The sequence below is a fragment of the Lutzomyia longipalpis genome, chromosome 2 (assembly GCF_024334085.1).
Source record: "Lutzomyia longipalpis isolate SR_M1_2022 chromosome 2, ASM2433408v1".
NCBI lineage: Eukaryota > Metazoa > Arthropoda > Insecta > Diptera > Psychodidae > Lutzomyia > Lutzomyia longipalpis.
Window position 1 is genome coordinate 33423294 of NC_074708.1, and position 16844 is coordinate 33440137.

General features: G+C 33.1%; 4 protein-coding genes across 4 annotated transcripts in view; 1 reads left to right on the forward strand and 3 right to left on the reverse strand.

Moving 5' to 3' along the window:
* LOC129790123 (WD repeat-containing protein 19) overlaps positions 1–16844 on the reverse strand; it is an 829031-nt gene that overhangs the window by 786000 nt on the left and 26187 nt on the right. The window lies entirely within an intron of this gene.
* The window catches only part of LOC129790155 (protein O-mannosyl-transferase TMTC2-like), a 433518-nt gene that overhangs the window by 257915 nt on the left and 158759 nt on the right, over positions 1–16844 (reverse strand). The window lies entirely within an intron of this gene.
* LOC129790211 (serine/threonine-protein phosphatase PP2A 65 kDa regulatory subunit) overlaps positions 1–16844 on the forward strand; it is a 620353-nt gene that overhangs the window by 70462 nt on the left and 533047 nt on the right. The window lies entirely within an intron of this gene.
* On the reverse strand, positions 5709–13273 carry LOC129790290 (forkhead box protein I1-ema-like). Its single transcript, XM_055827733.1, has 7 exons — positions 12503–13273; positions 9388–9445; positions 8327–8474; positions 7909–8008; positions 7129–7747; positions 6959–7039; positions 5709–6875 (listed from the first exon to the last, which is right to left on the reverse strand). The coding sequence occupies exons 1-7, from the start codon at positions 12602–12604 to the stop codon at positions 6742–6744; spliced, it is 1242 nt and encodes a 413-aa protein (XP_055683708.1). The 5' UTR covers positions 12605–13273; the 3' UTR covers positions 5709–6741.

Sequence of the window (16844 nt, forward strand, 5' to 3'; positions counted from 1 at the left end):
TTACGCTCCAATTTTATCGAGAAAAAATTGTGATGGTTTATAAGTAAATTGGGGCCACTATATATATTTTGGCACTACGTCCCATATTAGGAACAGGGCCGGCCGCCCTATTATGTTGTTGTTCCACTTGCGGAGAAGTAATGGGCGGCTTGCGAGATACTACCACGTGTGGGCCATTTTACGGATAGGAGTGTATCAATCTCCTGATCTAACCGGTCAACGTGATTTAATTGCACGTTGGCGGATGGGGTGCGTTTGCCGGGTCCTGTATTCGAACCGGCGACCTTTGGATGCGCACTCAAGCGCTCTATCCATTGCACCCCAGGCCCACTAAATTGGGGCCACTATCAATCCCAAAAGAAAAATTTACAAAGAGGAGAAATCAATTTCATACAACATTACGGGCGCCAAACTCAAAAATTCGCATAAAAGCATAAGATTGATATGGGGGCTACCTGAAGGAGGGCTTTGGGGGGAAAATGAATACGGCCATTTGGAATTGCTTGATATAAGGAGCCTCTGTGCCAAATTTCATCGCGTTCGGTCAAACGGTGTAGATTTGTATAGCCGAACACGACTGATTACCAACAAACAGACCTTTCTTTATTTATTAGATTCTATTTATAATCTAAAAAAATTTTTTACTAGACTAATTTATTCCTTAAATACACCAAACGAGAAAAATTAATCGCTTTTCAAAAGTCGTAAAAGCCTCAACAATAAAAAACGTCATACTGCGAGGCACCACTGTAGGATTTACCTCTAACACAAAATACTCACACCCACCCACTCCATCCTATTTATTTGAAGAAAAAAATCAATTCTCTGTAGCTTTTCCAGTGAATTGACCCCCATGAAATGAGCTGAAGTGGCAGAAGAAGAAGAAGAAGTAAAATAGCAAAATGTGAGTTTTGTTCGCCATCATGGCTGGAGTTGGATCCGTGAACAGGAAAATTGAGAGCGAGGAGGAAGTCTTGAAATTCGACACCGCCAATTGCTCGCGGCGGTCCAAAGGTTCGTATCCAATTTATCGTAATGCATAATTAGGTTTAAGTTTCACTCCGAGCAATTTCAGCTCACTAAAATCTATCCTTGTGCTATACAGCATAAATTTATTTCCCCATCCAATCTTCGTGGTGGTGGAGAAGCGCAGGTGGGTGGGAAAAATATCTGAAATTCATTTAAATATTGAGAGGGAAGTCAAAGTGGCGGAAAATCGTTTGAATAATATTTTCTATTTTTTTTTCTAAATATATTTTTAAAATTTTTGGGTTTTATCAATTTAATTTTAACACCACTTTGCCCTACTCTCCCCTACAATATAATTTATGAATAAAAAAGGATTTTAAGGATTTTTTCTAGAATACATTAAATGAGTAAAATATGAAGAAAAACCTTTAAAAAAATTGAGCAATTTTGTGTAAAAATTGCTTGGAAAAGTAATTTAGTGAATCGAAATTGGTTGGTTCGAAGATTTATTTTTATTGTCTCTTCCTCTTGATTTTGCCTTTAGCTCTCTCGAAAAATCCACCGCACTTTTATGCCAGCTGTTTTACATGTATCACTTGATGTAACAGAAAAAGAAATGTGCGGCATTGGTGCGCATCTGCAGAAGCATTATTGATGAAGAAAATTTTTTGAAAAATCCTTCAAGAGGGAAAATATTGAAATTGATTTTCAATACATATCCCCTAACGACCCTCTTGGTGTGTTGCTAAATATTTCGAAGTGTTAGTAATTAAATTAATTTGTCACACTTCACAAATAATTATTTGTGTTTTTGAGTTAATCTCCTTCTCAAAACAGATTTACAATCATTTTGGACATTTATTTGTAAACTCCTCAGCTCATCGCTTTGCGGCATACCCGTCTCCTACCACGTTTCCCTCATTCATCGTATTTTCACATGTCTCCGAGAAACCCCACAATGAGGAGAAAATAATAAATGTACTTTTTTTTCTTCATCTCACAACACGATGATCTTTCATCATTTTATTTGTGAGAGTTTGAAAATTTATATATTATTGCTTCTTGTTTATACAATTTTTTAAATTTGTTTACAAATAATCACTATTTTGTTTAGTAAACTTTTCGGCATGTTTGGTAAATTGTTGGTATAATTAAATTTGCTATTATTGAGCTCATTCCCCACACGATGAGATGTTTCTCTTTTTTTTCTTAATAAATAAATTTAAGCCACGAGAGTCACATACATAGCGCGACAATTCTGAAATTCCCTCTCACCACACAGATTAGCTTCGAAATGCGATTTGATAAGATTAATTGCGAGGAAGATTTTTTTTCGCTTCGTGAATTCTCTCACGAAAATAAATCCAAGTGATGCTGTGAACAATCTTGAACTTTTAGCCCCAAAATGGCTCGACTATCGTTTGATTTGATAAGAGAGATGAGCGCAATTGCGTACTTTTTCCGGATGTTCTTGAGAGATATTTTTTCCCCTTTAATTATCGCAATTTTGCTCCAAACTTTAAGGAGAGTATTTAGAATTAATCGATTAAATTTTTTTTATAATCTTTCAGTTGTAATTTTAAAAAAATTATTTATTTCTTTTGAGTTAATGTTTGTTAATATTGTTTAAGAAATACAGTATTGTTTCATATAATAATCGTCTTGCATTACCTTTGATTCAGATAACGTACAAGAAAGACATTTTATTTAAAAAAAAAAACTGAAGATGTGATCTTCTGAAGATAGAATCGCAACCGCAAAATACTAACGCATGACATTGATTTTTATAATCATTTTTGTAAGTTAACTCATGTCTGAGGATGACGTTAAATTTGTCAAAACATCGCTGAAGAAGAACGCAGTGTTTTCTGTTAAAAGACTACTCTTTCGAGTTTTTTCTCATTGGAAAAGACAACAGTCGTTAGAAAACTTTTCATGCACAATATTTTTGAGAAAATAGTTAGGGGAACGTTGCCTAATTCCGATCTCCAAAGGTCAGCGCAGAATGAGAAAAAATGGTATAAAATGAAAAGCAATATTCTTAAATTTGGTACCATTTTAAAGCCCATTTAATGATCTTTTTACTCCCATAACTTACTACATTTAAAGTTTTAACCGCTTTAAGTAATAGCGGATTGAAAAAAGGTCGAAGGAGTTCGGAATTAGGCCACGTTCTCTTATACAAAAAATGATAATTTAAAGCAAAACTTTCATTTCACTTGAAGAAGAAACTTTAAGTGGAATCAAAAAAGATCAAGTGTTATGTATTTATTTATGAATCAATAGAAAATGTTTGTATGGGCGGTGTAGGTTGCAAAGTTGTTGTGTCTGCCAGATTATTATTTTTTTATCTTTCGAATTAATTAATGAATTTATCTTAACCCGTAGTAGAGGGAAACAGTCTAAATTCGACCCATTGATTTTTTTTCAGTTATGAGAAAGAAATTTTTCTTCATCATACAGTGGGGCTTCACACTACAAAATCATTTACTTTTTTCATTTTATCAGTCAATATTGAGACTTTTGGGACTTTCCCATATAGTCGGAAACGAGAAAATTTTGGTTACAGCGATAGCTCGGCTAATTGCGCTCCTGATAAACTAGAAATCGTTGTTTCCGGTGTTTATGGAAAATCCCAATATCGGCTAAAAGGGCTTAAAGTGAAAACTGAAGAATGTTACACTTAAGTATAAAGATGTGGATATTATTATGAAATGTTTCTCTTTTGATTCCTAATTTTGAACAAAGTATTTATAAAAAGGCTTTTAATGTAATGTAAAAAAATGAATGAAAAAAACTATTTAATAAACTCAAGTTTCCTTTAGAAGAATTCATAACAAAAAGAAAAATATTAGGCCGTTTAATATTAAAATTTCCTTTAAACCGTTTTATCTTGTGAGACTATATTTACCATATGAACCACCAGTGTATCCCCAAAACTGGTTCAAAAATAAAGTCAAGAAAAAAGAAAATTTATTTCATTCCAATTAACCACTTCAAGTTTTTTTTTTTAATTTTTTGGTGTTTTAGGAAATTAAAGATGTTAATTTAATATCCTCGGGGATCAAATATTTAAATCTCTGGCGGATTATTCAGTTTAATGATAAAAGAAACGGAAATTCTTTGTTTCTCAAGTTTTTCTTCTTTATTTACAAAAATATCAATAATTTCTGCAAAGTTAATACAAATATTTACCTCTAAACGACCCACTTTGGAAATCACATAGCTCTCTCAAACAGAAATTGTGCAATATGCGATTTTTATGCGGGGCTGCAATGTACAGACAAGAGCCAATATTTCCTTGTTTTTAAATATTTTTCTGTAGTATGTAGTTTTATTTTTCAAAATATGGTAAATGTGCCAGAGTATATTCAGGAAATCGCGATAAAACGTTACAAAAAAAATTACCCCACTCTCGGAATGTTGGGAGCTACATTTATGACGATCTTTTCGAGCAATCATAAGGAATGCAAATACCAGAGAAAGATCACGATCTGAGATTGTCGATGGGGAGTGATGCAGGAACAAAGATTAAAAAAAAACAAAAATGAAGTAAGGATCAGCAATTCCACTCTCCGGGTTTTATTGACGTACAATGATTTTATATTTCAAATATGTGCTCCCGTTTGCATGAGAAATATGCCTCAACGGTCGATAAAAGTGTGATTTATTGGTCATTAGGCTGCACAGACGCGCGGAGAGCGACAACCACTGACGAGGTTACACAAAAAAAAGACGCGCAACTTAAAATCTCTTTCTCGGCTATGACCATTTAATTTATTATAAAACACATTTTGCTGGCACAAGACATTTTTGTCACCCATTAATTTTTTTTCACTCTCCCGGAATCCCTGGGCTGGACCGAAATGTGGTGACTTCTTGCCTGCTAAACCAATATTAATTTACGATCTTGTCGCAAAAATTAGTTCCTTCCTTTTGGGCTAAGCACGAGGGTGAGCACCATCGACACACTTTTTGATGGATTTTCAACATTAATTTCAAACATGGAATTTTAGTTTACAAATAAGGACAAAAAATTGATTTATGATCACAAAGTTTTACAGTGATGCTCCGCAGTAGTTTTCTCTTAATTTTAATAGTTGAAATAGGTCCTAAATTTTTAGGTCAATCTTGAAGTTTTATTTCTTGTAAAAATACTACTTACTGTTATCGATAAAAAAAAATATTTTGAAAACTTGACTTTAGAATTCAGCTTTAAATTCGATCAATTCAAACCATTCAAAATCTAAATCGAGTTAATTTTGTTTTCCGTTTTAATTTTAATTTACCTTAGTCTTAATCTTATTCCAAGGTAAAAATTTAGAGGGCTAATATAGGCTAATTTAAGAAAATTAAATTATAAATCGTATTTCCCAAAAAAATCTTAATAAGGGTCCGATTTAGACTATTCTTTCCTATTTATGTATATATTTTTCACTCAAATAATTTCTTCACTAACAATTTTTGAACCAATTTTACAACAAATCTTATTGTTTTAGATTTCAAAAAACAAATAAAAGAATTAATAAAAAAAAAGTTCAAAAAACTCACCTGAAAATTCTGTGGATTAACCGCACTAGAACAATCAACTTGTTAACAAAACTATAGCTTCTCTTTTCCCCATAGAAGTAATCTTGATGAGCGCGAGCAAATGTTTCCCCTATGTAATTTCCATCCTAGAGGTCCTAAAGTAGAAAATTGTGTCCCAATCGCCCCATTTGTCATTCCAAAATGATACATTTCGTCTCAATTTTCTTTATTTATACACATTTTTCTCATCTTATACATCACCATTGATAGTCGATATATTAAATTTGTAACAAAATTAAGTAAAATACGATGCTAAGCTCGTCTAAACGAATTTTTTGTGCTTTTTCTTCTTATTTCTGCACACACACACAAAGGGGATGTTTTAAGAAATATATTAATTCTGGACGGAAAGATTGAAGGGTTTTTATAAACGATGGTACAAGAGTGAAAACAGGTGTGCTCACATCTTCCGGAGATAAATTCATAAAATTCACGCACAAATTAAATTCCTAAAAATAACATTTTTTTTCCTATCACAGAAATCACGTTTCATTTGATGAGACATTTTTTGCACGAAACTGTATTTTAAACTAATTAAATGGACAAGATGGAGCAATTTAAAAATAATTTGGAAGAGTTTCATTAATTAAGATTATTTTTTCTAAAAGAATTTTAATTTGATTGACGAAGGAATCACCAGTAGTTTATGTTTATTCTTATAACTTTTGCTAGATTTTTTCATGAGAAAATTATTGATTTTTAACCAAGAATTCTTCCTTATTGGCCCTAATTCTTTAGGCAATCTTAATTCCTTTTAGCTGTTTCTTTCTTTCTTCAAAGAAGCACAGTTTATCCTGAAACTATTTTCAAGAAGTGAAGATTCTAATAAAATTTTAACGCGAGATTAATGAATAAAATTTTTTAAAATAATTTTTAATTATTTTAACAAAAAAAACTTTAATGAAACGTCGCTGGAAAGACACTGAGACCTTTCAATTCACATCACGTAGAATCAAAATTTTAGACATAAATTTTTACTGGTGAACTTCATGCAAATCAATTCAATTACAATCTCTGTGAATTGAGAGTTTTGGGATTTTCTAAACAATTCTCTCAATCTCTCAATATACGGGACAAATCGTCTTTATGCAAAATTGAGAAAAATAACAATTTTCAAGTAAATTAATATAGATTAGCGCGTAGTGAGGCACCACTATGTACACTCCGACACCTCATATCTGTTCAATCTTGGTGTGTCTTTGACGAGTAAGAATCGCAGCCCAAATAGTTCTTCTGATAAGTTTGCTCGGTGGAAGTCACGTTCATCTGGCTTACCGGACTAATGCACTCCTCTTTTATCGCATGTGGGTGAGCAGCTGGAGATTGTTGCGCAGAAAATTATTTTAATTTGCCACACTTTAGACATTGAACACTTAAAATTGCAATTTTCCATACTTACTCGTCGTATCCGTCCAGTAGGGATAGGGGGTTGTATCGAAATGCCTACGGACACATGATGTTGGGGATGAACTTCCAGAAACTACAAAATTAAAAAGAAAAAAAGAACAATATCCTCAAAATTAATATTAATTTGCATAAGAAGGAAAATTAATGAATTCGAAATCTTACCAATATTATTGGTAAGAGGACTGTAGGAATTAATGCCGACGGATTGAACTGGCTGCTGTAGTGGAAAATCCACGAAGAAGTCACCCTTTTGGGGGGCATTCTTCAGGGGGATCTGAGAATGCGTTGTCCATGTGGCTGTACCCAAGGGTGGTACCTGCCCATACGGATAGCTCGTACGACCCCCACATGTGGGATAGTTGGGTAACTGGGATGATGGCATCCAAGTCGTGCAGGGACCACCTGTGGCGTCGTAGTGTGGGAAAGTAGGATATGGAGTTTGTGGAAAAATCGCTCGACCACTCAGATTACCAGAATACGGGCCAGGATTGTAGAATTTTTGATAGGCAGGTCCATTATTGCGGTAGGGTCGTTTCATTCTGCGGCGTCTCCTGTAGTTTCCCTTCTCAAACATTTCCTCACAATCCCTATCCATGGTCCACCAGTTACCCTTCCGCTCGGCTCCACCCTCACGGGGGACCTTAATGAAGCACTCATTGAGACTCAAATTGTGTCGAATTGAATTTTGCCAACCCTTTTTTTTCTCCTTCTTGTAATATGGAAAGCTGTTCATGATATATTTGTAAATATCACTCAAGGTTGCCCTCTTTCCTGGACTTCCCTGGAAATTAATTGAAAATTTTGTTGGAAAATTATTTTATTTATTTTGTTTTTTTATAAAAATCAAATTTATCAAAATGGAAGCATTGTGAGCTCTTGATCACAAATTTAATTAAAAAAGTAAAAATTAATTTATATTTTGTAATTTAGAGGAAGTCATACCTGTATGGCCATTGCTATTAAAGCTACATAGCTATAGGGTGGTTTTGGGTCGTTATTATTTTCCGTTGTAGCAATGGATGTCGTTGTTGTTGAAGCAGAACTGTTTTCAATAAAAAAAAATTAAAAGAAAAATAATTTTAAGAATTTCAAGAAAATTCAGTAGTAAAGGGTAACTTTGGACACAGAGTGTTATTACTCTCTTCGATAATTTATCTAAAATTAAATCTTTAAAAAAAAAAAACTATTCACAGATCGTTTTCTATCTTTCTGATCCTTTCTTAGTTCAGTACAATATAATTTTTTTCCCAAATCATTGAAATTAATCAATAAAATAATAGAAAATCCCTAAAAGCTTAACCCAATTAGTTTGAAAATAATTTTAAAATTGTCCAAAGTCACCCACTTCTGCGGTACTGACCTAATAGTCACAGGAGCTTCTTCAGGTTGCAAATTAGACGATACTTCCTCATTTTTGGCATGATTCCTCGTTGAATGCTCAACATCATGAAGCTTTTGAATGACTGTGGGTATTGGAGAAGGGACTTTGACTGGTTCATACGGTGGAACTTGATAAATCACAAGATAATAAAAAAATATTATTTCCTCATGTTGAAAAAATCTCTTCTTCGCATTAGGTCTTCCTGTGACTCCGTTGGGATTGATGAACTCATGCCTTCCCCATATACATATATATAGTAAAAAAAATATTTAACATGGTTTTGCGCAATTTGAACCACTGACCCTATTATCAAATTTCATTTGATAAGATTTCTTTTTTGTAGAAAAATTGCAAGTTGCTTTTCGCGATGAAATCATAGAAAATTGCCCCATGAAAATTCCGAACATATTGTAGTTCAATTTGTTAGAGATTATGCTTAAAATAAATTCTTTTTGCGATTAAACTTTGAGTAAAATGTAATTTTTCGGGTTGGTACGAAAAGTGAATCCCAAAATGACGACACTGTCCAATTTTTCTGTATTTTTGTCTCACTTTTCATCAAATTCAGCATTAATTTGACCCACTACCGAATGCAATAATGTGTACAAAAGAAAATTAACAAATACACCACACACGACGAGTTTCTTTTGGGGGAACTTTTTTTTTATTAAAAGAAAGGCGCATTAAAAATCATCCACACTTTGGGCTTTTAATGGTCGTCATTTTTTTTTTACATTGTTGATGATTCCTTCAAATTGCATTTATTGCACAAAATGCCAATATAGCAAATGAGGTCATTGCGGCATGGATTTGGTGGATGAATATGCGAATGGAAATTGAGGTAGGAATTCATCATGCATAAATGAAAATATGTGGTGCTTTTCATGGGACTGCGAAAATTTCATCTCTTGCTTGACATTGTGCTGATTTATGCGGCGGGAAAAGGGTATTGTTTGGAGTCACATTGTGAAGAAATTTCACTCTAAATGATTCATTTACTAACGATTACAAATCAATGGAAAATAAAATGGCAAACTCACCTATATGGGCGATGCTTGATAAATTCTCAGGCTTTAGTTTGGGAACAGGAAGAATATTCTGAGAAGAGAAGGTGGATAAAAAAAATATTTGAGACATGCTAACTTTAGTAAAAAGCGTTGGAGATTAATTTTAATTCAAATATAGGGAAAACAAGGGGTAAAATAAAGCTTAAGGTTCTAGAAAAAGTTTCGAGATAGAATTACTGGAAAATAAGTTTTTTTTAGCTTTTTTCTAAACCCTATCTGACTTTATTCATCCACAGGTGTTAACTCCTTTTTAGGGCCTAAAGATCCTGAATTTTCTTCTCAGAAAACAAGCAGTTTTGTTCAATATACACGTTTCTTTTGATAAAAAGAGAAATCTCGCAAGTTTTTTGTAAGAACATTGTGGGAAGTTCGTTATTAACGAAATAATTACTCATGAAAAGTCAATCATAACGCGTCCAGTTATAAGAGTTGGTGTCCCACAATGTGTAGAAGTTTGTTTATGCATTGTAATGCAATTTGTGAGCAGAATTATTAGATTTTGATTTTTTTTGCAAAATTCGGCAATTTGAAAGATAAAAAAGGTCATATCTATGGTTCTATAAGACCTACAGAAATTTCTTGATTAGTTTTGGAAAGGTATTAAAACAGGCTATAAATTGACATAAATTTCAATAATTTTCAAGGTCACCTCCAGAACACAAAATGGCGGCTTTTTGTTTTACGAAAACAGTTTTTGGCATTTTTTATCTCGAAGAAATGGTTTTATAGGTTTCTGAAGTTCTAGAAAGTTGTAGAGAATTGCAAAACCTTTAATTTGATACCAAGTTGAGCAAAATCGGACAAGCCGTTCAAGAGATATGGCTCTTAGAACTTTTCAAATTCAAGAATTTTTCAAACTGCGATATCTTCTAAACGGCGACATAGAATTTCTTCATTTTCGGACTGGTGAAAGATATTGAGTCAGGCTACAACATATCAAAATTTAAAAGATTTGCCTAATGGGGATTCGGAGATATTGTCCCTTAAAGTTAGGCAATTTTTGTTTTTGATTTTAGCGCCTCTTGCGGATGTTTTTGGAACTTGAAATGTTCTAGACAGTTGTAGGGCTTCTTGAAACCTTTCATTTGATACCAAGATGATCAAAATCGGTCAAGCCGTTCTCGAGTTATATTGAAAAAACACTTTTTGCTTTAGGCCGCCATATTTGCTAAACCGCTTGACCGATTTTCAAGTATGAATAGTCGATGAAAACGTCTCACTGAGCTCTACAACATACTAAAATTTCAGACCTCTAGCTGTAAGGGAAGTGGTTGACAGTATTTCAAAATGGCGGACGGCGGCCATCTTGGATTTTGAAAATGCGAACACTTTTTTTTCCACCACCATTTTCGTAATGTGGGATGTCTAAAACGTGCTCATACAAAGTTTGAGCCCGATCTGAGGGGGTCGGTTTTTCCGACGATTACAATACTTGGTGTTGGCCACGAAGTGGAACACCAACTAATTGGCCACGAAGTGGAACACCAACTAATTACCTCTCTAATTTTGAGACATCCTGAAAGTCCAAATAAAACGACATTAAAACGGCTAAAATTCTTTTTTAATGAATGCTGCCGAATATTTACAAAAACCCAAAAAATAAACTTTTTCTTATCTTCAAATGGCGAGATTACTTTTGTAAAGATTTCTATTTAAACTGAATTTAAAAGAACCCTATCCATTAGTTAGAGGCTCATTACATTCGTTTAGAAAGCATAAAAATTAAACATTTTAATTTATTTAATATTTTTATTTATGGACAAATTGGAAACTCTACAAGAGCTACAGGAAAATTTAGACCAAAATCTGAATAATTCAAAAAAAACTTTTAAATGACAAAAAAATGATTTTAGATTGTGGCTAGATTCTGATATGAACACAACTATTCCATATTATTTTCCAACAATTCGTTTAAAATTCTTATGAAAACTTTGTTTCGTGTTTCATCAGACTTTTCTTTTTGAATGTTATGAGACTTAATTTTCTCCTAAATTTTCAGCACAAATAATTTAAAAAAAAAGCTTTTAGAAATATGGTATAGAAAGATTGCGTCTCACAGCAGAATCCAACCACCGAAACCATCCTCATTTGACCGCTGAATGCAAAATCTCTAAAATCCTAATGCTAATCCTATAAATGATAGAAGTATTAACGACTGTGAGGTGTATATGTAGGAAGAGAATCGGTTGCAGTCTGTTCCACAGACTGCAACCGATTCTCTTCCTACATAATCCTATAAATCATTGCTAATTTTCAATTTTAAGTGTTTTAGAACACAAATAATCTGTAAAGTGTTCTAACAAAGATTTTATGGCATGAAAATTATGTGAAGAAAATTCATTTGGAAAATATAATCATAAATCTTCCACAAAAGTGAGAATATAGCTTTTCAATTGGAGGAGTGTTATAGATGATTTATGTGTTGCGGACTAAAATTTGTGGCTCGTGGGTAATTAAATAGAAATTAAATTCTGTCGCAAATTGAGATAAGTTTTCTCAGAATATCCACCAGACACTTTTGTGATGATTCTGGGGGGCGGGGGAGGAGAGACTTTTGCACCAACACAAAAGACACGTGAGAGTGATTTGAAAATAGTGCAATTGAGCATCCCATTCTTTGCCACACTCGATGGCATACACCCGCGAGTATAATTGGAATGATGCGATATTTTCTCTCATTCGGGCTGTGTGTGGGTGTTTTTCGGGATTAAAAACTGCTTAGTTTGATATATACACAACAGCTGGGCTTTCTTGTCCAAAGTGAGGGATTGTCGTGCTCTCACAGTGAAAATGGGAAGATGATATTTTCCTCTTCACTTCGGGGGAATCTCTGTTTGTCTGGCTTTTAGATCAACTCAAGATTTGCACGGGGATTTCTTCTGTAAATGTTATATAGAGTGCAAAATGAAAACTGCTGCAGGGTAGAGATTTTCGTGAAAACTTGTTGAGAAATTAATCTTTTTTATTTAATTTTCAAATTAAATTCGTTTTTTTTTCTATTTAAAATACTTAAGACAAAAAATGAACTTATAACGGAAAATTAATTTTTGGGGCATAAAGGAAAACTTTAGGTAATTAATGAGCTTACCAATGACCATTTTTCCTGATAAGATGGAATTGATCCATCCAGTGGAAGTATGTCAGCCCCCGAGGACATCAAATTAGTCGAGAAATCAAATGAAACACTCATCTTTTGCAAATTTTTCCTTATTTTCTTCCCAAAATTCAGGGATTTCTCAACAAACCACACTGAACATCCAATATCAATTTATTTTGTTCATTAGCACTGAACTCCGTTTAGTGATAATGTGCTGGAGAAGAGGAGCAATCACTCATTCGATGGTGGAAAATTAATATGTTTTAAAATAACACACAACAAACAATTACTCCTCACATTCACTTTCTTCGGCGCTCCACAATATAATTTTAAACTGCCACTTTGCGACAATTTATTTACTAAACATCCTGAAAAGTTTACTAAATAGTATCTCCGATGAACCTCATCTCACATTTGATGTACAGAAAAAAAAATACAAACACGCGCCTACAGTTCTCTGGTTTTAGGCGGTTTAATTGCGCGGGCTTTTCCTTTCTTTTCTCTCCTCTTTGGAGTACAAAATATCCTCACGAACACTCGTTCTAAATTATCACCAAAATGGGACAATTTAGGAAATTTTAGAAATTACAGAAATTTCCGCGAATGGGACTGCGTGGAAAAATTTCCCTCAGCAAGCACGATTAAACGATCACAACTTGGAGGAGAAACCCCAAAGTCGAATTGACTTCACTGCACAAGCTACTGTTGCTGACTAATTGCTCACGACTTGCGACTCAGGCGGGACTCGACGGAGTTCTGACTGGCGTAGAAATGCTCGGGTCGACTAAATTTTTCTTTTTCATGTCTCTGCCTTCTCCCGCCTCCCTCGAGTAATTTCCCAGCGCTGGCTTATCGCGAGCTCCTCACACACAAAAAATATCCCCCCATGTGCCGCATGTTGATGAATTTCGCGCAAAAATTTGACAATGAAATACCAACGGCATGAAAAAAAAAACATTTATGCCTCATAAGGGATCTCTCACAAATATTTTGCCAAAACACACTTTTGAAAAAAAAATACAAATAAATCCCCCCAAAAAAATGACCCAGAGCTGCCCTGAGGAAAGCACTTTGAGAGTCCTCCTTCTGCAAAAATATTTTGGCAGCCTTACCAAAAGAAAAAAAAATCACAAAGCAAATGTAGAAATTATGAATGAAGATATGAAGAGATGCTTTGCGCACATGACTCTCAATGGAATTGAAAGAGATGTTGATTATTTTGATCTTGGAAAAGAAAGCACAACATTTAGGGAAAACTTTGGGAAAATATTTTGAAAAAAAATTCCATCACAAGATTGTTGAATAAAATCATTCAGAATTGCTTTGGTAATTTTTTTAAAAATATTTTTTTCCAAGGCGCATAGTTAGTTTATGTTTTCTTCTTATTTAATCTAATCAATTTTAATTGTAATTTTGTTCATTCATTAAAACTTTTGAAGATTTATTCTTATTAGTCAATGGGTTTTAATAAAAAAAAAATTGTGAGTGGGTACGAGATTAAATATTTATGTAAATAAAATAGTTTATTTAGTATTTCACGAATACGGTACTAGTTTATTTGCCTTGTTCTTATAAGCATTCTAACAAAGACAGTGAAAAGAATATTGAATCCGGATTTGACCAGGTAGACCAAAAGTTACAGAATTTTTTTTTGATCATTAAACATCTTTTACTGATGTTTATGTACAATCTGTATACAATATATGGAACAAGACTAAAAATAAAGGATTTTTTTTTTAATTTATCTTTTGAGGGAATTTAAAAATACTACAAAACAGAATGATCATTTCGCAGAAAAGTGTTGGGAATTTACAATTTTTCTATTCATTGAAATTAAAAAAAAAAGTTCTATAAATAAATTTAAAATAAACGAGACTCATTTTCAAGATCGCAAAATTTGAAAAATTCAAAGAATGATAAATATTTCGTTATAGAAAAGTCAAACGGTTTGGAAAAGACGCGATGAAAAACTCATAAAAATATTTTTAATAATTCCTTTTTATAATTCAGTAGGTATATTTTTTTATTTAAATGAAATACTAAATTCTAATATTTAATTTAGTTCATATTAGCTAGAAAAAAATAAACCTAATGGGCCTTATTCAGCGACCAAGAAACCCTTGAAATCTTTGAATTTTGTACTGAAATTTCAAGATTTCAAGCGAATTTCAAGGGTTTCTTGGTCGCTGAATTAGGCCCAATATTTTTATTTTTCAAAGAGAAAACATTAATTGTAAGTATTTTCTTGAAAAAAAAATCAAAATTCATGTATAGGGTAGACCGGGGCTATTTAATTCAATTTGCATATCTCTCAATCTGCAGGATTCCCCAAAGGAAAGAAAATTTTCTTAATACATAGGAATTTTTCTGCTTTACAACTGTTTGTCAAATCAGTTCTATCTTGCTAGGAATGATCGTCTTTAAGTTCTATATTCACGAGGCAAAATATATTCAATTAAAATAGAGACTCAAGCAATTGCTTCATGCATAAAAACTACATTTTTTCGAACTTTTTTATAAACTGAATTTTACGAAAATAAAAAATCTGGCAGAATATAAAATTTTTGTTTCTTTTCTAAAATTGTCAATGATATTGTGGAATATTTTCCATCTCCTTAAATAATGTTGAAGACCTCAAAATGAATAAACTTCTTTGCTTATTCATTTATTTTTAATTAAAAATCTTAGGTACCTACCTATATACTTATTTCTTTTGCAATTTTTATAATTTCTCCAGATATAGTATCTCAGAATTGTATAAAAAAAAATGTGTTTAATAAATATTTCAAGAAACGAATATTTTGGAGAAGAATAAACTTTACGGCTTTAGGAAATATAGAATTTCCGAATATTTTCTCTTTTGCCAACATTCTTTGGAATTCTTAGTTGTGGTACAATCATGGAAATGGAGAAATTTCCTCAAATTGCGAATTATGCCTCTTAAAATAGCACCTCAACATCCATCACATAACGTTGTTAGCATTCACGGTGATGGCATTCGGGGAGAATTGGGCGTCAGAAAGCTGAGACCAACGTTACTGACCAGACGTGATAAAATAAACACACTGGCAGTTGGAAATGGTGTGTAATTCGATGCAAATCAATTATTATTTTATAAACATTGGCCATTTCTTGGAAATTCTCTTGCTGCAATAATCGCACATAAGCCCCAGGAAATTCAGTGACGTCCTCCATGGCGTTGCATCACATGTGCAGCACACAAGTGGGATGTTGTGAGTGTCTCATATATAGCACAAAAATGCAAACTTGTGCAATTTCTCGACTAAATATGCTTTGAGGAATAACTTCTTCGGCATAAGGAGGACATGCAGAGGAGCGTGAGCTGGTGTCCAGTTCTCATCTCTCTGTGTGAGACCATTGATGATGACTTTTCCTGCGTTCCTCACACATTTCTGCGCATTTTGCGTGGATTTTGAGATTTTCTCCATGGCAACTCTCTTCAATGTAGCTCCTCCCAAGCTCTCCAATTGGCTACACCACTCATCGAGCGTCTTTCGTGAATCGCGCCCATTTCTGCCTCTTCAGCATTTTTTCTCTATAACACAACCGACCCCGACGTTATGTTGCAACCTGTCCAATATTTTCCCCAATTTCTGCAATTTTCCACACCATCTTGCTCAAAGTTGTTCTACTTTGTTTGCCAAATTCGGGTCACGTGCAGGTATTTAGGGCATAATTACCATTCGAAGTGATTTTTGTGTTTTTTTTTCTTTCACAGTGGAGGTGGTAAGGAAATATACACATATAAAAGATGAGAGGAATGATGGCACGTGAACGGAAAAGTCTTAAATTACCTACATCGCATCTCATATTATTTTTACCCCCAGTATGGCAAGAATGAAGATAATTTTACTTCCTTGTAGATAAAAAAAAATAATTAAACAGTTAAATGTAGTTAACTTAAGATTGACCTCGTGAGAATTTCTTTATAAAACAACGTTTTGAAAACGAATTTTTTTCTTAGGTATGCTTAAATTGTTTTTATTCATTCTGATTCTTATAATGGGGTAAAATTGAGTGGAATATCTTCTTTTAAATTTATATTGGAAATATCTCTCATAATATTTTGCAACATGGATTTAGAAAAAATAAATAAATTTAAAAATATCCAATTTAAATTAAAAAGTCATTCAGAAAGTTTTACTTTTTGTATTAGTTTGTTTAATTTTTAAGAGATATAGATGTTAATTTTGTAAGAATTTTGGCTGTTATATAATCCTTGAAAAAATTCAAAATATAGACAAGCGCAATAGATAAAACAAGACTTAAAAATTCCATATTGTTGGAGTTCGAATAGTCCATTTTAGCTAGT

Coding starts and splice junctions, on each gene's coding strand:
- LOC129790290 (XM_055827733.1), bottom strand. CDS start 12,604: ATGAGTGTTTCATTTGATTTCTCGACTAATTTGATGTCCTCGGGGGCT. Junction 9,446..12,502: donor ATCAGGAAAAATGGTCATTG/GTAAGCTCATTA, acceptor TTCTCTTCTCAG/AATATTCTTCCTGTTCCCAA. Junction 7,040..7,128: donor TCCTCTTACCAATAATATTG/GTAAGATTTCGA, acceptor TTAATTTTGTAG/TTTCTGGAAGTTCATCCCCA.